The sequence below is a fragment of the Myxocyprinus asiaticus genome, chromosome 43 (genome assembly GCF_019703515.2).
Source record: "Myxocyprinus asiaticus isolate MX2 ecotype Aquarium Trade chromosome 43, UBuf_Myxa_2, whole genome shotgun sequence".
In the NCBI taxonomy this organism is placed as follows: Eukaryota; Metazoa; Chordata; class Actinopteri; order Cypriniformes; family Catostomidae; genus Myxocyprinus; species Myxocyprinus asiaticus.
This window is the reverse complement of record NC_059386.1, coordinates 30,384,605-30,407,895: the sequence shown is the minus strand read 5'-3', so window position 1 is coordinate 30,407,895 and position 23,291 is coordinate 30,384,605. Positions and strand designations below refer to the sequence as shown.

The window sequence follows — 23,291 nt, the reverse complement described above, 5'->3', positions numbered from 1 at the left end:
TGCTTAGCCTATTAAGAAAATCTTTAGCTAGTCTACTGAATAATGCAGCAGCAAAATGAACATTAATTCCAGTGAAAGTCTTCAGTACAAAAGAAGCCAGATCTCTCTTTTTTTCAATTTGTAACTGGACTTAAAAGGATACAGATCTTTTTTTTTCTTTCACTTTTAATTCACACAATTGTTATTTTTTAGGACAGAGTCAACTTAAATAATGTTGTAATTGGAAACATGTAATAATAATAATGCTAATATTTTATTATACAATAGTACTTATTCACCTTCAGCCCCGCCACTTTTCCGCACTCCGCTCTTTCGCATTTTGTCATTTAACTTCCTGTTTGTATTGAAGCTACTGAGAAGAGTCAATCAAAATGAATTACGTGTGGGAGCATAAAGTATTTTTCACCAAGAGTTGGTGTTAGTCTACAGCACCCCTTTACTCTGTGAAAAAACTAGTGAGGTATTTTTTTTTCTGTCATTTTAATGTTAACACCCAAGGAGGTAAATTGGATCTGGCAGATCACATTCGGACAGCTATGACACACTGCACTTTTTCATGAAACAAGCGTTTAATTGTTGTGTAATTCTGCTTATTTTTTTTAGGTTACATCTTGATAATAATTTATGTTAATGTATTGTTGACATTAAATTTCCAACATTGACAGCTCATTATTACACATGCAAGTTCATAACCTTTTTACAATTACAATTATACTTTTTAAAATTAATTTATCACCCTACATTTTTAAGAGGCTTAAATGTGATTAAAATTGTTGTAAATGGAATATAAAATAAAATAGTGTGACAAGGAGGAGGGCAAGGAGGGTGAATCAGCTGATCAGCGGGAGAGCGAGATAAAGGAGAGCCAGAGACGTCAGTTCGATAGAGAGGGAGACGCACGCGGCTGCGCTGCATGTGTGTGTTTGTTTATGTTGAGTTTTACCATTAAACTTTACGTTGACTGTTCAGCCGGTTCCCGCGACCTCCTTGCCCAACCTTTAACTATTACAGTGGTGCCGAAACCCGGAAGGGAGGAGGTATGTGCTGTCGCGGAGTCCTCGCTGCTGCCATCCGCCAGGGGAGCAACCGCGGCTGTCTGCCTGGGGATGGAGGGGTCGCTGCCGGCTGCCAAGAGCCGGAGGAACCGCTGCCGTCCGTCGAGAAGGGGAGGAGCGGTTCTGTCTGCCAGGGGTCAGAGGGCTCGCTGCCGTCCACCAGGGGAGGAGCGAGCTGTCATCCGCCAGATGGCGGGGGGGCGGTTGAGGACCGGGCAACAGCATGTCCGGGAACCGGCGAGCAAGCTTTTCTCTCTCTCTCTCTCTCTCTCTCTCTCTCTCTCTTGTGTCACCTGCTCACCCTTTTCCTCTCCCCACGCCTCCCCTCGTCTCTCCCCCCAGGTTCCCAGGAGGCGGGGTGGACCACCGGCTGACAGAACGGCTGGAAGGGCAGCGTCTCCCCTCCAGAGATGGGGGAGGGGAGTAAGTCAGTCCGGTGGCCCCCTGGTCTGAATCGGGCAGGGGAGCAGTGTGACGAGGAGGAGGGCGTGGCTGGGCTGTGAGGCTGCATGGCCGGCGCTGAATCAGCTGATCAGCAGGAGAGCGAGATAAAAGGGAGCCAGAGACGCCAGTTCGAGAGCGAGATGCACGCGAACGTGCTGTATGTGTGTTTTTGTTTGTTTGTTTTATGTTGAGTTTTACCATTAAACTTTACGTTGACTGTTCAGCCAGTTCCCGCCACCTTGCCCAACCTTTAACTGTAATAAACACACTTTCATGTGTATATGTGTGTGTATATAAATATAGTTACACCCCTTCCCCCGTCCCGCTTTAACACTCAAAATATCTGCTTACCTTAACTATAACACGATGGGTGAATGAAACGAGAAGATGGTCAGAGGTGTCATACAAAGATATATGTAATGACTTTGTGTTGTCTCTTGGAGTCTTATGAGCACAGAAGTATATCAGTCCGTCCACAGTGTGAAGGTAAGATCTTGTGTTTTTATGAATGAAGCACTCTTGTTTTAAAATCTCCCCGCTCTGCTTCCAGTTATGACACCCCCCGAACACTTTAAAATACTCTTGATAAATTTTGACAACTCTATATCCTGTAAATCCACTTCACTTGCTAATTTTACTTTGACATCAACATCATAGATATTTATATAGTAACTGCTAGACCAGACGTTCCGAGACAAATTGTACAAGATGGCTGCGCACTAGTTTCTCTGGCGCATAAGGTGAATACACTCTGGGAAGTCCTCCTGATTATGTGTATGTAGCGTTGTTCACAGTAATTTAATATGATTCTTATTCAAAATCTGGTGAATTGCTCCTCTGGTGCTGTTCTCAATGCATACATTATAACTATTGAGCATCTACAGTATATCTTGAGATAGAAGTAGATTTTTGGACCACCAATATATTGTGCACCACTCTGAGAGCTGAAAACAGCGCGTCATGATGGGCCCCGTGTGCTTGTCAGCAGTGCGCATTCACTGAAACGTACTGTGTATGCATACTATATATTTACTTATTCAACGCAGCCTTTTGCAATTCACAAAGCTATCATTTGTCTTCAAGAGACTTCGAATAAATTGTACGAATCAAATGCACTACTTTAATGGTGCTTTTATTGTTTTGTTTTGTTTTTGTTGTTGTCATTTTTGGAGCTTGACAGTAACAACCATGAATATCACAAAATTGGATTTGGATAGGGCTCATCGGACCTGTACTCGATCCGGTCAGAAATGGTATACAAACCAAAAGTTTGGTTCCTGGCTTAGAACTCTATTAAAGTACTTTATGAAATCCCTGTGGAAGAAATTAATGGGAAAAATACTTAAGGTACCAAGACAGCTGAAAAAGTGGGCAGGCACTCTTGCACTCTGTTGGTCAAATGTCTTCTGACTATGCACATTTGCAGGTCAGAATTCACCAGATTTGTAGACCAAATGTCTTCACATGAGCTTGCTTTTCTGGTCTCCTGTATTGCATGTGTATGAATGGAAGTCTAGTGTGACCATGGTTTTAGGGTACATCCTAAAAACATCCTTTAAGCACATCCCGGGGGCCCCGTGGTTGGGTGACTTCTCTGATCCACACCTATGAGCTTCAAATGGTACCTGGAAGGGCCCAATTTCTGGTCTCTGCATCAAAAACATATGTATTTGTTTTGCTGCTATACTTGTTGCTGAAGTGCTGCCTTTGTAACACTGAAGTAATATGGCATGCCTTCAGTGAATCCAGACCCAAATCATTCCCATACCCTTTTATGTTAAATGCTAGTTTTAAGTATAAACTTTAATTATGCACCCTTTATTACACTTATTTTTCAGTCACCCACACTGGCCAGTCTCGTAAACCGCCATTCCCTTTCAAATATATGCTTTAAATGCTTTACACTCTGGTGCAACCAAAATTGCCAAGAGGTGTGTAGGTATTTTAACTTGGGTTGTATATTTGGTGATTTTATGAGTTTTGCTACATAAAATTATATTGACTTTAAAGGAGCTCTTAAATAATTGAATCCATTAATGACTTAAAGCTTTAAAGCACACAACAACCTAATTTGGGGTTCTGTAGGCTGCAGTTCACCTACTGGCCTCAAATAACATTGTCTTTCTTTAAAGGGACCTTATTCAACACATTTGTAGAATGACCAGGCTGATTTTCTGCTGTATCATTAAGACTTCTATATGTAAATAACCTTGATTTCTTGTCTGTTTAGTCAAGGGAGGGGGCTTTCTATTAAGATAGTTAGAGATTATATTCATAGTTGGGCCTACATCAAACTCTTTCATTTCAAGAGAGTGAGGAAAGTCCTGTTTTCCCCTTTTAAGATTTCGTCTCCTCATTCTCTTTTGCAGATATTATTCCTAGTGTGAACGGCTATGATTCTGCACCAGGAGCCAACACAATCCAAATCTCAGAAGCCTCTGCCGAAAACTGGAAAATCTCTGTGGAGGATGAAGATCTGCATGCATGCAGTGGCTCAAATCTGATTCTGCTGGACTCCAAACTTCTCAGCTCTACTACTCTCAAACACTTGGAAGCAGCAGGTGAAGAGAACTCATCCTCCTCCCCAGATATCTTCTCAAACGCCCCATTCCCTGGATGTCAGCAAGATGGTAGGGACATCTTCACAAGCGCCCCCTTTCCTCAACTTCATCAAGCCCACCCACAGCCTGACGTCTTCCTTCAGGCACCCTTCAGCAAGAGGAAAGAGCTTTTTGGCCCACCAGAATTTCAACATCCACAGCCTTCTACGCAAGTTCCCAACCATTTAATGATGTACTCCAATGGCAAAGATCCCCTCCTGCCCAATTCACCTGTGCACAGTCAAATTCGCTTTCCACATTGCGCTGAGGCTCCAATGCCCCAACAGCCTATCGCTGCCCACCGTGTGGTCTCCAGTGTGGGCCAGCAGGCAGCTGTGAGCTCCGTCCCTGTAGGACCTCTTCACTCCTGGACGGTAGGTGTTCGAGCTATAATGGACCCCTTCCTGGCGGCCCCGTTCCAACCACGGGGCCCCTTGGGAAAGCCTTAATATTTGAAAACTTTCGGTTTCTCAACATATGCCTCTTCTGCTGCCCCTTGTGCTAGTTGTATCTGTGGTGGAAGCAAAACTGGCATAGTCGGCGAGACTCTTCTCTCCCAGACTGCCTCAAGACAGCCCATCTGGACTTGGCATCTCCGCAGCACTTTAGCTCCACTTCATCTAAATATTTTGCCTCTATCTGCATCAAGCCACCACAGGTGTAGAGTGCTATTTTATCACTTGATTACGATATAGTAGGTCTGTAATCCACATGTATACACATCTTTTTTTTGACACTATTATAACGGTTTATACTAGGTTTTTATATTGTATGTAGTAAATTATTACTTACACTGATGCTCAAGGCACCATTTGGGGTTCCTCAGCAGCGGAACCCTCTGGAGATCCTCCAGACACCCTTTTAGTTCTTTGAAAAACTCTTATTACTGCAAGAATTATAAATGCTATCAACAGTTCCTTCAGTAACTCCATCATAAGGAAATGCTTCAAGGCTCCTGAAATATATCTTGAAATTCCTTGAATAAATAATTGGGATATTTAAGGCTCCTTTTAAAGTGTGTCTTGAAGATCTCCAGAGGGTTCTGCTAGTGTGGCAGCTGAAGAACCCTAAATGGTGCCTCGAGTATCTTTAATTTTTACTGTGTATATTGAGTCCAGTATTACAAGGACATTAAGTGTAAAATGTGAAAATGGAGGCAAACAGATGTATTTATTTTTGTTTGTTACAGTCTGTTTACACATTTGCAAAGTAGTGGTTTTGTCTAAGGGAACAACGAGTTAATGCAGACCATTCAAAGATTTGAAGCTCATGAAAAGCAAGGCTTTTTGAAATACTAACTACTTTTATATCAGAGTCTTTGGATTTTGGGATTTAAAGTTAAAGTTTTGGATTATTATGAGGCCTTATGTAGGTTGGATAAAAATGGCTGGAGAATCAAGTTTTTCTTGAACCCAACATTTTTTGCTTCTCTTAAACCCAAGGTTCTGTAAACGTTCCGAAACAAGACTTGAAAACTGGAAAGTCTAACCACGGCTCACATCAACACCATTACAAGGTGGAGCACTTTCACAATCTCTAGCCCTCTTATTTCTGTTACGAATCTACTGTATATTCATTGTATATTCCATACTGATAAATCTTTTCTGTTATTGTGTCTTTGGTTGGTCTTTCTTAATTTCATATTTATCGTGATGAGAATTCCTGTGAAGTTTTACTGTTCCACATCAACATTGGGTTGTCAAATTCCATTTAAAAACAGGCAAATTTAGTTAGATAATATCAACAATATATAAGATCCACAGTTGATTTATTGTATACAGTCCTTTAACTTGAAAGTAAGGTATATGTGCTATTATTGTGAAAAATATGCTTTAAACATATAAAACATATTCATACCAAGTAACTATTAAAAGTATTGTGTCACAAGTGTAACTTAAAAGGTTCTTGTGTTTAAAAAAATAAATAAAAATAAAATATGCATTCTTAGGTGACCCATTGTTCAGACTTGTGAAGTTCAATAAAAATATATTTTGAAGTTCTTTAAAGTGGATTCTGACAGAACCACAGCGTGTGCTGCCCACAGATTGGTTTATTATATGCATATGAAACATCTAAAAGCAAAGAAAACTACTGTTAATGCTAGATACATTTAAGATACCTACTCTAATACATTCCAAGGTAGAATTATCATGTATTCTCTGATTTATGTAAATGTATTAGTGTCTCCTCTTCTGCAAATACAATGGTACCAGATTTTGTATGTAAAACATGGATTACAGTAATAAATCCCTCTGAGTCTCTGTACAGATTCAGTTATTAGGTGAGAAGTCATGCACTGTATTTCATTAGTGAAATAGCTTTTTTAATATGCTGAGATGCTTACATTTTCTTTTATTTCAAGGAAACAGACTAAGATGCATAACATTTCCATGAGCTTGATGTAAGGATTTCACAAAAAAAAAAAATCTGAAACTTGACCTTGGCTTATGTTTTTGAGCTTTACACATATATGCTGTTTAAATATGTACAGGACTAGTCATCTGATGTGACGTAATATTTTTAATAGTTTCCCAGTTACTTTGAGACCAATAGGCCTTGTAAATGTCTGCACATTTGGCTTAATACAAGCACAGAATGACATTTCCATTCTGCATCTGAATTTAAAGGAATATTCTGGGTTCAATACAAGTCAAGCTCAGTCAGCAGCATTTGTTGCATAATGTTGATTACCACAAAGATGTATTTCTACTCGACCGACCTTAAAATAAATCAGGGTAACAGTGAGGCACTTGGAGCCAATTTTTGGAGGGTTTAAAGGCAGAAATGTTAAGTTTATAATTTTATAAAAGCACTTTCATTATTCTTGTAAAACTTGTGTATTGTTCGAGCTGTAAAATAGTTCAAATCATCGCTTTGGCGGGATTACGGAGTTTACAGCGGTACGTCGCCATGGCAACGAAATTGTAAAATTGGATATAACTATACACCGAAAAGGTCAGTGAGACATTTTGTCCCACTAAAATCATGTAAATGGGCATATTGTTTACGCCTTGTGGCTATACATTTGAAACAGTGCTATTTTAAAGTTTACGGACTGGCCCCATTCACTTACATTGTAAGTGCCTAGCTGTTACTCTTATTTTTTTAAATAAAGAAAAGAAGGGACAAATTAAAACATTTTATGTGGTAATTAATATTAAGCTACAAATGCTGTCGACTGAACACGTAATATTTCTTTAAGATCCAGCTTTTAGTAGCTCTATTTGTCATGGTCAATAAGCAAATTGTAAGAGGTCAAAGTGATTTATTATAGCAGTGGTAATACAATATGCAAAAATACTACCACCATTAATGTTTTGTTTTTGTTTGTTTTTTTTAAGAAAATTTGTGGTCCATGGCCAAAGTTTAATACTTACAGTTTTCAAAACAACCTCTAACCCTATGAGCAAAATAATAGCAGTGCTTGCCTTCGCAAACACCACTAATAAATAATGTTTTTTTTATTTATTTATTCTTTTTTCTTTGTAAGAGTTTGTCTCTCTGTTAGCAACCTTAATTTAAATGAAAACATCTTTATTTTCAGAATGTATTTATTCATTTATATTCTGATGGATATGTTTTACAAACCTCTCAGAATGGTTTCGGTTAGAAATAAACAAGGAAAGCTGGTCTTATACATTGTGATAGTGTGCGCTACCAATACTCAGTTACAATGAGATTAAGACTTCAACCATAAAGTCATTTTGACAGGTCAGTCTACTACACTTTAGTCTGAGAGTTTGTTTTATTTACAGCCCTTGGCTCTTGAGATCATGTGTTACTGATGTCATTAGCCGCAAGGCTGTGGCTTTGTCTGCCTCTGAAAGTATCATTATACATAAAGGCCACAAAGCCTTTTTGACTGTGATAAAGGGTATTAATAGAGCCTAAAACCACTGCCACGTTGCATGAAATGTTTTCATTAGAGTATTTATCATGTAAGAGTAAGTTTTCAGCATATCTTTTGTAAATCGAGTAAGTTGGGCCTTTTAAATATAGTTAAGTGCTTGCTGATGCTGATGCATGCCGATGCAAGTCTCCAATTTTCCTATTGAATAACATTGCCTGGCCAAAAAAAAAAAAAAAAAAGTAACTGTTAGGATTTAAGCAGATACTTATGAGCCTATGATTGGATCATTATTGCAGTGATATGTTTCAGCTGGCAACAATTATTTTAACCCTAATTGATGCAGTGTGTTGTTCTCATTTCTTAAACAACCATGTCGGAAGACATATCCCGTGGTTGTGCAAAAGATGTTACTGTGTTTCAGAGGGGGCAAAGAAAACAACTAAGGAGATTGCTGAAATCACTGGAATTGAGTGAAGAACGGGCGAACACATGATTAAAACCTGGAAGGATAGTGGTGACCCGTCAGCTTTGCAAAATAAATGTTGTCAGAAAAAATCTTGAATGATCTTGACTGGTCACATCATAAAAAAATAAACAGTAGAACTCACGGCTATGTTTAATAGTGAAAGTAAGAGTATTTTCACACACACAATGCGAAGAGAACTTACAGGATTGGGACTAAACAGCTGTGTGGTCACAAGAATGCCACTTGTTTGTGAGGCTAATCGGGAAAAAACAACTTCAATTTGATAGGTAGCATAACAATTGGACTGTGGAGCAATGGAAAAAGGTTATGTGGTCCGATAAGTCCAGATTTACTTTATTTCAAAGCAATGGGTGCGTCAGGATAAGAAGGGAAGCACATGAAGCGATGCACCCATCATGCATAGTGCCCACTGTACAAACCACTGGAGGCAGTGTTATGATCTGGGGTTGCTTCAATTGGTCAGGTCGAGGCACAACAACATTAAGGTGGCAAAAAAATGAAGTCAGCTGACTGCCTGAATGTACTGAATGACCAGGTTATCCCATCAATGGATTTTTTCTTCCCTGACGGCACGGGCATATTCCAGGATGACAATGCCAAGATTCATCATGCTCAAATTGTGAAAGAGTGGTTCAGGGAGCACGAGGAATCATTTTTACACATGAACTGGCCACCACAGAGTCCTGACCTTAACCTCATTGAAAGTCTTTGGGATGTGCTGGAGAAGACTTTACGTAGTGGTTTGACTCTCCTGTCATCAATGCAAGATCTCAGCCAAAAATTAATGCATCTCTGGATGGAAATAAATGTTGTGACGTTGCATAAGGTTGTCGAAACAATGCCACAAAGAATGAGTGCCGTAATCAAAGTTAAGGCCATCCAACTAAATATTAGAGTATGCAACTTTTGTGTATTTAACGTAACTCTTATAAACACTGGGAGAACAAGTCTCTTTCTTTTTAAGTCAACATGAAACACCATTTGCAAGCCATTTAACTTCCATAATGTGACTTCTGCAACCTTGGAATTGGAAATATTGTAATGATGAATTACGGACACATGAATGACCAAGCGAGTTGCCAACTTGTGACGTTGAAAGTGGCATGCCTACATGAAAGATGATGGTAAGCAGTGATTTAGCAAAATTATTTACTTTTTTATTTCTTTATAGAGCTGTTCAGCCATGACGTCAATTTGCCCAAAAGGTTAATTCGCTAGGAAATATGAGTAAAATAAGATCTGTGGTGAAACTTATTTGAAGAGACTTTCATGTTTTGTTCTAGAACATAAATTACATAGTCATACCTCAATCATGGACTTTGAAGCCCTTGTGTCTTTTAAAATGCATGTTGCAAACCTGTCACTAACTAAAGGCTACAACAGTCGTCTATTTCATAAAGCATGTAGTTCCCATGCGCATGATTAGCAACATGCAATTTTAAAAAACACAGTAGCTTCAGAATTATCATCTGAGGTATGACTGTGTGTAATTTATGCAGAACAACATGTGGTAATGTCTTCAAGTAATTTAAGACATTATTTTACTTGTTTTTTTAAAACTTCCAAAACCCATAGGAAATTCCTGAACTCATGGCTGGAAAATGCTCGTTTTTCTGAGTTTTTGGACTACAACCTAAACAGCTCTATTTAAATATTAATTCGTTACATATGACAGTTCATAGTCAACTAATTTAGAGCTAATGACTCACCCTACATTGTTTAATGCAAATTAATACAAAATATTTTAGAAACCATGCATTAATAAATCATAAAACTGGTGTAAATTGATGCAGGTGTATTCACTTATGCACTGGCATACAGAAAAAAACAGCTTTTGCCATCCATTATATTGTAGTGTATTTCTGATAGGCTGCTTCCATATTTTGTTTCTGATTTGTATGTGTGACAAGCAGGGATATTTACAAATATGACAGATAAAATAGACCATGATGGAAATTGTACAACTCAGTCTGTCAAATATATGTAGCACAACCTCTGTGTGTTACCTGTAAAGCTGGCACTTGTGTTTCAATGGCAAAAAAGTCAGAAAATACAATGAAGAACACAAGTGAGGAGAGAAGTCTCTATTCACCTATTATCCACACTAAATATAATGTGAAAATACACAAAACGTCAGCCCAAGGAGAGTTTGTCGTAAAAATTTGATCTTGACTTTAGGGAAGTAGGCTACAGCAGGAGGACTGAAAAGTGTGAAGTGTAGTCGTATAAACAATACAATTTTAATGGTATCTGATCTTTTCTGTTTTTATTTTATGGGCATTATTAAATGTTTTAATATTACAATTTATTAAATATATTAAACACATTAAATGTATTTAATTAATTGCATTAAATGTATTTCACCCATAGTTGTAATAACAATGTAGGAGCTTCACAGGTGCACTTAAAGGCAGCAATATTTTTTAATGAAAAAGAATAGTGAATGAAAGACATCGGGTATGTATTTCTCTGTTAAATGTATTGTTATTTACTCTGATTGCTGTAACCTTTACTATTAATGTTAACTGTGTTTAAATGACTGTGTTTATCCACTGGGAATTGATTAGATTGTGAAAAGTGGGCGTGCCAGACCTGATTGCGAGCTTACATTTGATTTTGGAGGACTACTTGGCTCTTAAAACCCCACCACCGCTCACTTTTGAGGAAGCTTTTTGACTGGTAAGCGGAGGCTTAAAGGTCAAGTTCTCAATGGTAATGCTTCTTTTTTCAAATCTATCATTATTTGCTATTATTGCAGCAACCTTTATTAAATTAACGTTAACTGCCATAAAATAACTGCATTAAAACAAACAGCCATTAGGGTTTAGTCACGTCACAGCCATGTGCTACATTTTTATTCTAAAGAGAATCTGATTGGGCAAATATCTGCAATATGAGTCATTAAACTTCAAGGAAGAGAAAGAAGGTATATTTTAAATGCATATATACATCTACTAATAGTAAATGTTGTCAACTTTTAGAATTTGCAGTATAGATGGCTTCAAAGCTAACATACATGCAAAAAATGCCACAAAACTCTTTAAGTGGTTGGCCCCATGCGAGGCGCTTTGAAAGGAAATACTAATCACTTGTGTTTCATTCAAATGCAAATGAGTAATCCTGAAGTGTTCCGCTCATCACTACACCAGATGAGTTGGTCTTCTCATCGTTGTTCATAAGGAGGTTTGGCACCAGTTCTGTGAATTAGATTTAATTTGAAATTAAAGGCATGTGACCCAAGGAACAAGTTGATTTCCTTTCACTATTAAAGGTATGGATGGCTTCAAGTTTTTTTTCCCACTTTGCCTAAGTCATAAGTGTAATACTCTTCAAAAACTGTTCAATAAATACTGGTTACTCAAACTCTTGACTATAATTTGATGAGCAAAAATCTGTTCATGATTAAGTTATATCAATTGTGCTGATGTACATGACCAAATGTATGAGACAGAAATAAAAATTGCAACATTTAATTAAAGTGAGTAAAAACATGCTCTTCGTTAAAAGAAAAGCCAGACACACATTGAACATCTTTAACAAATGAAACTGTTGAAAGCTTAAGCACAAAAATACAAAAAGTTCTTGAAACATATAATTGTTCAAACTGCCAAAATCGTAGCACTGCCATACCTTTAAGCACATCGCTAAGAAAAACAAACAAACATTTAAATACAAAATTATAAATTTATGAAGTTTTACTCTGTTATTGATCTGTAATTATACATTATTTTTAGTTCAGCTGTTTTAGAAAGCATCCATACGTACAGATAAGGTCTGCATTCTTTTTCAAACGATTGTGAGAGCACTAAATCTGAGCGCAATTTTCGTGCCAGTGGGCATGGGAGGGAGTGTTTGCGCTATCTTTGGGTGTATGCACGCAAACTGTGGTTGTATTCTATGTTTGTGAAGTGGCGCAAAGCGCAATTTGCCATTTTACTGAGAAATAGGTCATTGAGCTAAGACATTTAAAAAGCAGGTCTTATCTCAGCGCAACGTCTAAAGTCAGTTCCTGCATTTGCAGTTTGGAGATTCCACCAGCAGATAGTAATAAAGTTCATGTCCAAACTCTGAAAAGAATTTTTTCGTGTTTAAAAAAAATTAATAAAAATGTTAAAAATCAAAATCGGGGGCCTGGGTAGCTCAGCAAGTAAAAACGATGACTACCACACATGGAGTCACAAGTTCGAATCCAGTGTGTGCTGAGTGAATTCAGTCAGGCTTCCTAAGCAACCAATTGGCCCGGTTGCTAGGGTGGGTAAAGTCACGTTGGGTTAACCTCCTCGTGGTCGCTATAATGTGGTTCTCACTCTCGGTGGGGCACGTGGTGAGTTGTGTGTGGATGCCACGGAGAATAGAGTGAAGCCTCCACACGCGCTAGGTCTCTGCGGTAAAGCGCTCAACAAACCACGTGATAAGATGCGCAGATTGACTGTCTCAGATGAGGAGGCAACTGAGATTCATCCTCTGCCACCCGGATTGAGGCAAGTCACTACACCACCATGAGGACCTAGAGAGCATTGGGAATTGGGCATGCCAAAATTGAAAAAATAAAAATACAAATAATAATTTAATAACATTTTATGGAGCCTACAATTCCTGACGAGAACCATATTTTCCATGCGTATAAAAGGAGCGTGTCACTGTCAAAGAAAAATGCCTGACATTCAACAAGGACACAGTTAATGCACAAAATTCCATATTCCTATTCTTCTAATTAATTGCATAGAGTCCATTTACACTACCAACTTCTTATAAATGTGTTGTCTTTGTTTATATCGCTGTTGCATGAGGGAATGGACTATATAATAGGGCGCAGACGGTGGAATAACCGGAGAAGAACCTCAGAATCAAATTGCACTTGACCCAGCCCATTAGCGCATTGTGCACGTAATTTCACCAAACCCATTTGCGCCTAGACTTAGCATGCTTGCACAATAACACCAAAACTTCATGGTCATGCCCACTGACTTAAAATAGGGCCCCAGGTGTGAAATATGTTGTTACAAATCTGTGTTTGCCTACATAGACAGTATTTCAAGGGATCATATGTATGCTTCTGAAACAATGGCTGTTGCAAACAGTGGGCAGCAAGCATCTTCAATGCATTCCTATGGAAGTTAAGCGCTACACTCTCAAGGTGGATTGTGGGATTGACAGCGGTGCGGAGAAAGCGTTGAGGGTGGTCGAGAGTGTCAAAAGTGTTGAAATTCCTTTGCTTTATGCAAATGAGGAATGAAAAAGTCTGGGTGGGAGCCAATCACTGTGAGATGAAAGCAGTGACATCAGTCATAAGCACTTCAACATATGAAGAAAATGCTGCAGTTTCTGCTGAATTCAGTGCTTTAATCACAAACGGACTTCAAATGATGATTGCACACATTCATTGTTACAATACTGTGGCTGGATGAAAAAGCACAATAAATCAACACAGTTTTTATACGTTGGGCATTTGGAAATAAAGTTTGCATCTTTCTGACTGTAATCACGCATTTTATGAGGATTATATTGACCGTGAACTGAAAACAGTCATGGGCTGAGTGTGAAATGGCATACTATATACTGCTCTTACTATTTCTGCCACAGACTGATCTGGCAGAAGCAGTAAAAGTAGTATGGGAAGTATGCGATTGCGAAGACAGCCCACATTCGCTGTAACATACCCCAAAGCAGCAGCTCCCTAGCGTTGAGAGTGGCTTTGAGCAGAGTTTTTCCGCACCAGTGAAAACGTACGGTGAGGTCAGGGCCGTAGCTAATGGGGTGAAAGGTGGAAAAATTCTAGGAGCCCACAGGTCCAGAGGGGCCACACAACAAAAGGGGCCCAGAGCAATAGACGGTCAGGGGGCCCAGAATTCCTTGCTACAGCCCTGGGTGAGATACTTTGTTTTGGCCAAATTTCAAGGCAGCATTTCATTTATCCTTCGCAGAGTAGAGGATGCCGAAACGCATCGCAAAAGTCTTAGATGAAAAAATAAATTGAATTGGTTTAATTGCTTTTTTTTACCCAATATTAATTTATACTATGTATTTTTATGAGTATTTGACTTTCATATATCAGTAAAAAGGCACTATTTGTGTGGCATGCAGAATTTATGCTCATCACAATGCCTTTGAAGGCAACTGCCTATGTAGCCAGTATGAGCACTCACAGGGTTTTGGAAGATAACTATTTAAATGTGTGCAAAAAGACTGCATTAATTTTTCAGGTAAATACAGTTTCCTTTGCAATTGTATCTTTGCAATTCTGAATGTTCCCTTATTCTGAACATTACATTCTGGCAGTCAACTGAATGTTTTTTCACTCAGATGTTATCCTGACCTGTTCAAATGGCTAAAAAGCGTGCGTTAAAAACTGACCCTTATCTCTCAAGTAAAATAGGATCTGTTTACTACTGCTTCTCTTTAAATGCGGCTTCAAATGTATCCGCAAACCTAAAAAAATTATGCATTTTATTAAGACACAATGCTGGCTATTTACAGAATCCTTCTTAGATCCCAGTACATACAGACATTACATTACATTTATAGACATTCAAGATGCCAGTAGGCATTAGCATATGGCTATCTTTTAATGCATGATAATGTACCACACTGCCATATGTTAATTCCCAGAAGCAGCTATTGTCGTTATTAATAATAAAAATGCTGCTTCTTAATAATGGCTGGAAAATGCATAGCTAGTGTAGTATCAGTTACACAGAACCGGATTTGTCAAAGCTTTTTGTACATTTGTACACAGTGGGGCGAAATATCAAAAAGTGGTGGTACACAATACAAAACGTATCAGCTTTGCTAATGAATATTAATTATGTGACAACATTCGCCAAGTTGGTTAATAGTAAGATTAAAGCTTACCGCTAAACACTTGTGCTCTCAAAATATTGCTTGTTCGAGTATCACGACGAGCTAAACACAGCAACATTGGCTCAATCAAAACAGGAGTGTTTGGGAAACCTGTTTGAAAACAGTCATTATGTTCGCTAGTGTGTAATTTTAATTAAAAATGATTATCTCACAAAAAGTGGGGTATAATGCTTGCTTCATCCTTTGTCACACACAAGTTGGATCAGGCAATTTAAAGTATACAAATTTCTGAACATTCCAAATGACTAAATACATTTTAGCCCTCTTAATTTTTGTTTGTGCCCCAGCATAACAGTTTTTGTGCAATTTTTGTTTATCAAATCAGGTCTGAATCCTTCTTGCTGCAGAGAAGTTCATATCTTCTAATTCCTGGCTGAACGACTGTGATTCCTCTTTAGACAAAATCAGGAACTTCAAGGCCTGGGCGTGGTGGCGGGCGAGATGGGGGTGGGGCTCGCCCGGGTGGAGCAGCATGAGGGGGTGGATGCAAGGTGCTGGGTGATGTTGGTGGTGGGGGTGTGGGCAGTGTAGCAGGTAGAGTCACACTGATGCTCAGACAGGTTGGAGGCAGAGCCCTGGTTGGAGGTGGGGTGTAAGGTGGAGGGGTAATGGAGTCTGGAGGCGGGGTTGATGGTAAAGGAGGCAGGGTGGAGGTTGGGGAGTGGGGGGAGCAGTTCGGGGTGGGCGGCAATGTGCCTTGAGGTACAGGGGGGCATCTGCTATGGGGGAGGCTGTAGATGTGGCTTGAAGGGTTGTTGTAGAGCGGGTATCGAGGGGGCGGACAGGATTTCACACGAGCGAATTTCATACAGCGACCCTAGAGAGCAAAAAAAGAATGTAAACATCCATTTGTAAAATTTACTATAGGATAAAATTTTGTAAAGCATAGAAATAAAAAATGTAATTATTAAAGGGGTCATATCATTAGTGTCATGAACTAATAGTGAACAATACTTTTACAGGACTTATTAATTGCGGTTAATATTAAAGCTGAATTGTGTAACATTCATTATTAAAATACTTTCTCCAGGACTATACATTTGTCAGATCAACGGAAGACAGGGGGAGTGTATGAAAAAGCTGTTTGAAAATAATGTTTATTTTTGCAATTCTGTTTGGAGACAGTAATAGCACAGAAATTACACACTTCAGCTTTAATTCCAACATATACTTTTTTTAAATGTAATTTTTCTTCTACATCCGGTGTATCTTTCTGGCATATTTTTGTATGCATTATGCTTTATCTTCATGTATCTGGTTTGGTCTTTGCTGTTTAATGTAAAATCAAATAAAATGCTATAAAAAACAAAACACATACACTGATACATTTTAGCAATTAAAAGTAAGTTAATGCATTATGAAATAACATGAACAATGAACAATTACATTTTATTAAATTAACATTAACCAAGATAAATAAAAAATTATTTAAGTGTTAGTTCATCATACTTAATGCATTTACTAATGTTAGCAAATAGAACCTTATTGTATAGTGTTACCATTTTTTATCATTTTACTCATCATTTTCCACCCTCCTTCTGACGCTTAGGATTAAATGGTCCATTTTTGCTGTTGTGCACTTTGACGGCAGCGCCATTATTTGCCGTCTCAGCTTTGCTGTATGCTGGTTTATTATTATTATGTCGTCATAGCTCCTCTATTTAAGATTTTAAAGAGAGGGTCTTTCACATCAGAATCCAAGGGTTTCTGAACAGTATTTATACAAAGTACATCAAACTATTTTATTTGAAGAGTGTCTACTTGTTTAAAATCTGTTTTTTCCATAGTCCTATTCATGAGATGTTGGGTTCAGATGGGTTCATTTCACCGTTCTCTGTTATATGTTCCACAGAAGCCTTTGTAATGGATTCAGAGCATTTTAATTTTGCTTTATATATTCCACAGAAGCTTTTGTTTGCCTGTGAAGATCCAAACCAGTCCCATTGCTTTTGTTTTAAAAGGCCATCAGAAATCTGTCCAACTTTCTTCTTTTATTTACCACAGCAGATCAGACACCCCCAAACACCCCTGTTTGCATTCTTCTGAGGGAAAGGGAAAAGTAGTTAAAGTCTGTGCTTAATGCTTTCAGCAGACTACTGAGCATTCCTTTAGGTTGGAGCAATATTAGCAGACGGGTCCCATTTGTCTGAACCAGAGCCAGGGTCCCAAGTACCTTCTTTTCTGCCTCTGTTTCTGACTGGCCTAACTGCTAACAGCTGGCCTGCTTTCATCTTCAATCTACCTCAAAGTGTTTTTCATGTGTTCCTAACAACATTAATAAGAACAGATTCTGAAAGAACCCAGATGCATGCTTTTTATGCATTACTTTATAATACCATGTGGAAATGGTAACAGATGTATTCAATCCTATTTTATATAGTGGTTTTCTAAGTAAAAAAAATAAAATAAAGATTATTCAGGATTTAAGCAAAAAATATGTATATTCGTAAAAGCCATATTGCTTTAATACCACATAAATATCCTTCTACTAAATATACAGGTGTTTTGCCTCTTAACCATTAATACATTGTGTATTTTAGCACAACTGGAATGCTGCTCTGACCAATCAGCATCCAGGACCAGAACGAACTACTTTGTAAGTGCGCATAAACTTGGAATCAATTGTTACGTTATGCATAATTTGTGTTTAGTGTGACACTAACTATTCCTCACCTTTTCTCCAGGTTGAGGCCTCATCACGGATACACGGTCATATCCTCTCCTTATCCACACCCACAGGGCATCCAATTTACCCTGAATAATCCAAACACACAAGGGCTGTTAAAGGCTGCACCAAAAAAATCAAAATAAATTGGAAACCAAGTGCCCTCCAAGGGAGATAACTTTTTGACCCATAGGAAACAATTATTAGCAAGTTACATTTGCCACCCACTGGTCTGGATAAGCCCTAGCTTCATTTCATGAAAGGTTTTTGGCTTGAATGTTTGACTAAATATATTTCTTGTAGAATTTGGGTCAAACAGACTATACACAGATGCTTCATCAAAATTGTCACCTCTTCTTATTTCACAGTCTATATATCTGACTGATTTTTCTGCATCTCAGAGTGGACAGTCACCTGAAATACTCCCGAGAAAAGAAGGTGGAAGAGAAGTTTGCTTTGTTGGGAAATGGACCAGCTCTGCGAAGCTCATCTCCCTTAGGTCAGCTCAGTTCAATGTCTGGTTTAAATTAACCCTCCCCTTCCAGCTTACAGGCACATTATGAAACAATGTATTAGCCACTTCTCTGACTGGCCGAGGTCACCAAAACAGTCCCACTTTTTCTGTTATTGGAAGATTGAGAAAGTTCTTCTATATACTGACCACATCACTGTGGACATTGTCCACCATATGACAAAACAGTAAGTATTGGGTCATCCATATCTGTTATGTAACATGTTTTGAGGAAACTGGGATATGGAGGGTAATAAAAGTTTCTAGGTTTCTTTTTGTTAATTCAATACTTTTTATATTGCCTTCCCTGGCCAGCTTAGACCAGCATGAATTTCCAATCTGGTCCAGACTGATTAATGCTGGTTTGCTGCTGGTGTTGTTGATCGACCAGCCCTGCCATGCAGTTCAGCAGCAAAAGGTGGTTGGCCAAGGACATTTTGCTGGTTAAGCAAGTTAAGAAGCCTGAGATCTACCTTGATTGGTGAGTACCACTTCTGAGGCGAGATGGGCTTCCTCATGCCGTTGTTTAGGGTCCATGTGGGCGGAAACTCAAACTCTTGCTCTGGCATCTTCACCCGAGCATTCTTCGCCTTCTCTAGTTTGGCTCCTTCCTCAGTGGACCCCTTATCTCCCCAGCGCACCTGGAGTAGTGGAAAACACAGACATATGATTGAAGTGGACTGGAGTGAATGGAAGCTATTCTTCTCTTTCCCGAACACCTTCAATCACCTCCATCCTTTTAATGCCGCCAACTCCTCTCCCACCGTAATACGAGGCGTCCACTGTCGGCCACTTCTTCTTTGGGTAGCCATCTTCTTCATCCTTTAGAGCGAGAGAGAAAAAGATCAATTAATGTCAACATGAAATGATATTCACATTTTACTTCCATAATGGGACGCATTTCTAATTGAAACAGGATATTCATTAAGAAAAAAAAAAAAAGGGCAGGGCAAGACTTTTATCCATCAAAAATGTATTGGATTGTGAAAAGTGGTCTCTATATGACAGGTGTTTGGAGGAAAAGGCTTGAAAACTAAGAGGGCTTGGTGACAAACTGAAAAAGAAAGATGTTGCAGAAACGGGATGGAATAACCGATTCTGAGTACGTTAATAAGGATATTGCTGCAGGAGCTCTGTTGAGAAGTGTCGCCCTCTTTTTAAGTTGGCCCAACCTCCTTCTGGAGTTACCCCACCCTCTTTTCGAGTTTGTGCCCCCTTTTGGAGATCTCCGGGCTGCAGCAATAGAGCGCAACAGTCTGGTTCCGGAAGTAAAAATCGCATTCATTTTTTCCATAGACTAACTGATTTTCAACGATAACTTATAAGCCTTTAAAGACAGACCTACTGTGAGTGACAAGATTGTTCATTGATGGTATATGCTTCCATTGAAGCCATTCATCTGCATTATTTCAACCTCATTGTTTAAAAATCATGTTTGATAGCGGAATTCATGCTAAACAACTACATTATCCAAGCTTCACCAATCAGAGAACTGTGGCCAACATAGCCCACGAAACGTGCCTCGGAGCAACCACCCACTCCCATGACACAATGTGAAAGACGTAATCGAGATGGTGTCTCTTCTTATATATTTGTACATATTGAAATATTTAGTAATAAACGTAAAATATATTGTTTCTATACTTATAATTAACAACCTAAAATCAATATTTTTATATATTCCCATCATTGTATATTCAATGACATCATTTGCAATGCTTCATGGGATTGTAGTTTGTGGCCTCATGAAAGGCAGTAAAGTACACAGTCTTGTACCTTTTGTCTTTTTGTCAGATTTTCAAATAGTATTTTACCTCAAAACAAAGTTTGTGATGTTGGGATTTTCCTCAGATCTGATTCATGGCTTTTATGAACACTGTAAAAATGTTTAGTAATTTTAACGGTAAAAGCTTGTAAAAATGCTACAGAAAAAAAAAACTTTAATTGGTTAATGGGTAGTTACCCTTAAATACATGGTAAAAATTGTTTATATATTTAAAAAGACAATACATGTAGTTTATGGTAAAATGTTGTAAAAATTACATTTTTTTTGAAGTAAAAAGTATGATTTTCCTATATAATTAACAGTAAAAAATACTTGTACTTTTTACGGTAAATTATTGTTACGGTTGAATAAGCGGGCAGGTACTGTTGCGCTCTATACCTGATTGGGCACGTTCGGGAACCGTTAACAGGACAGAAAGTCATGAAAATAATACGGTTCCAGAATTTCTTGTTTTTTTCCTTTTTTTTTATTTTTTATTGAACTGGCTCACATTTCCCAACTCTATTGCAGACGCAGAGCAAATTATTACATGCTGATAAAAGATTACAAATTAAAGCCTCTTAGTACTGTAGTAGGTATTAACGAGATCATTTGAAGTGTTTAAGGGCCAATTATAAATGAACATATACACACACACACACACACAAAAAATAAAAAATAAAAAATAATAATCACACATCCAGAAACGCTAGGTAACTGCCCCATTTCCTACCACACAAGTTCAATTTCCTCAGTCTTCTAAATTACCCTTTTTCAAAGGCCGCCACCCTCCCCATCTCCATGCACCACTCCTGAAATGAGGGTTCTCCAGACGACCTCCATCCCCTTAAAAGTATCTGTCTGGCGATCATGACACTGGTTAGGACCCAACTCTTTATGTGTCTATTCTCAACATCGATGACCACCCCATCGCCCAAAATATAGAGTCTGGGGGAAAATGAAACCCGAGTGCCCAGTACATCACACACAAAACTCTGAACCTTCAGCCAAAACTCCTGGATCTTAACACACCCCCAAAAGACATAGGTTATGTCTCCATCCTCTGATTGGCATCGCCTATACAATACAGCCTATACAGTCTAGAGGGGGTCCAACAGAATCGATGTAAAATCTTGAATTGCATGAGGCGCACCCTTGCGTCTCTACATGCAGACTTGATGTTTTTTTTAGAATCCTAGCCCACTCTCCCTCCTCCAATACCAAGTTTAAACCTTTCTCCCATAATCTCTTGAGAGAAGTTTTAGCTCCTTCCCCCAGACTCTGAATTAGCAGGGAGTAATACACTGATGCCTCATGACCTTTTCCAAAAGCAGTAATCACCACTTCTAGAGTATCTGTCGCTTTAGGGGGGTGTAACATTTCCTGTTTTTTATTTAATTATGCTTCATGAAAAATCAGTAGCCTAAATATTTATGCCCATGCTCTGAAATCATTTGTGGGTTCAAAGCAACCTAACGATGATCCTTTCTAGCACAGGCAGGAAATAATGTCATTTTACACCTCCCAGTCATGGATTACATAGATCTGGTTTATATAGCTCATAAGAAATAAGACAAAATCGGTTTTCCATATGTTCCCCACAGTCTGACTGCAACATTTGAGATCAGATGCTAAAAGAACCCATAGACTAGATTTAGATTTAGACAGATTTTTTTTGTGTTATTACCTTCCGCAGATACACTTGACGATGTGATTATAATCAATGATTATCCTTGCGTGTATGACACAGTTATTCCTTCAAACCAGTATGGTTGGTTTGTGTCAGTTTTGACGATCCATGCAAGACTTCCATATTTGTTTGTACTCAAGTTTTCTTAATTGAGAACAGACCAGTCCTGAGGTAAAAGGTGATATAAATGTCGGAATAATAAGTGCTGGGGCCAATATTCATGGATCAGTTTGCACTTCCACTGCAGACTGTTACCTCAGACCCTGCAAGACCTGCTTGAAGCTTCTGGAATTTCCTGTTTTGAAGGATCAGGCAATCAGAGATTTGGATTTAGGAAGAGCTAAAACATGTCCAGGTTGAAATACTATGGACAATTAAATAGTTTTCCAAATTCATAAATTTGAAGAAAAAGCACAACTATTCCTTGAAAGTGAATCTGTTCTATTTATTTTGTCTCCAAATGTTTATATTTATCTTAGTCAAAAAAGGAGAAAATCGTTCCAATTCGTCAACATTACTGGACAGATTTTCAGTTAAAATTCACGACCTTAAACCACGTAATCGCATTCTGACACTCTGTCTTTTGTCATTATCATTTTGGCCTCAGTGGCCACATCTGTAAAAACTTCGCTGAGCAGATGTTTGGAACAAATTTCAGTTGGCGTCTTCTTTAAGGAATCATGAGCAAAATCCTCATTTTTTTTTAGAAAAAGGTTTCATGACAGGAACAAACAAACTGTGGCTCCTAACGAGACAGTATAGCAATGAAAGTCTACATTAAATTTAATTTGTTATTCACTAGATTCCATATTTGGATGCCACTTAGTGCCAGTTACTATTCAATTTTATTTAAATAAAAAAAAAAAAATTCTAGATGACTCCCTTTTTATTCCACAGAAGAAAGAAAATCAATTGGATTTTGAATGACATGAGGGTGATAAAATGATTAAAGTATTGTAAGTTTCGATGAAATATTACTTTGATGTTACTAGATAGACTAACATTATGAAGCCTTAATGTAATTTAAACCCTGTTATTTTGGTTTCTGAGAAGAACAACGGACAAGATTTGTTTTCTATTTAGAGTTTTCTGATTGGACTCCAAGTGCGGACAACGCTATGTGATCTTTGCATGGTTCAGGACTCGGGAATCATGGAAGAAAGACTAAACAGAGCATCTCTTACCGAACTGTCTTCCATCACTGGTGGTGGTGGCGGCTCATGGACGATCTGTTGTGATGAGAGTGAGAAGAAATTGTTTATACAGTCCTTTATGTGGTAGGCATCATCTAAGAAGGAATGGAAATTACAAAGTAATACAAAAATGACATTTTATCAATTCTACCCTTTATCTTATGGCTCAG

General features: G+C 38.3%; 2 protein-coding genes across 5 annotated transcripts in view; one reads left to right on the top strand and one right to left on the bottom strand.

Moving 5' to 3' along the window:
- The window catches only part of LOC127433406 (AP2-associated protein kinase 1-like), a 36,644-nt gene extending 30,545 nt beyond the window's left edge, over window positions 1-6,099 (top strand). For all 3 annotated transcript variants that reach the window (XM_051685290.1, XM_051685289.1, XM_051685288.1), the window contains 2 exons: window positions 3,869-4,473; window positions 4,605-6,099. In XM_051685290.1, coding sequence (XP_051541250.1) covers window positions 3,869-4,473; window positions 4,605-4,763 — 764 coding nt within the window. In that variant the 3' untranslated portion in view covers window positions 4,764-6,099. The remainder of the gene's footprint in view (window positions 1-3,868; window positions 4,474-4,604) is intronic.
- Window positions 6,100-11,919: 5,820 nt separating this feature from the next.
- The window catches only part of LOC127433409 (anthrax toxin receptor 1-like), a 30,253-nt gene continuing 18,881 nt past the window's right edge, over window positions 11,920-23,291 (bottom strand). For both annotated transcript variants that reach the window (XM_051685301.1, XM_051685302.1), the window contains exons 14-18: window positions 23,113-23,157; window positions 19,203-19,295; window positions 18,947-19,114; window positions 17,971-18,051; window positions 11,920-16,114 (exon numbers count right to left, since the gene is read on the bottom strand). In XM_051685301.1, coding sequence (XP_051541261.1) covers window positions 15,692-16,114; window positions 17,971-18,051; window positions 18,947-19,114; window positions 19,203-19,295; window positions 23,113-23,157 — 810 coding nt within the window. In that variant the 3' untranslated portion in view covers window positions 11,920-15,691. The remainder of the gene's footprint in view (window positions 16,115-17,970; window positions 18,052-18,946; window positions 19,115-19,202; window positions 19,296-23,112; window positions 23,158-23,291) is intronic.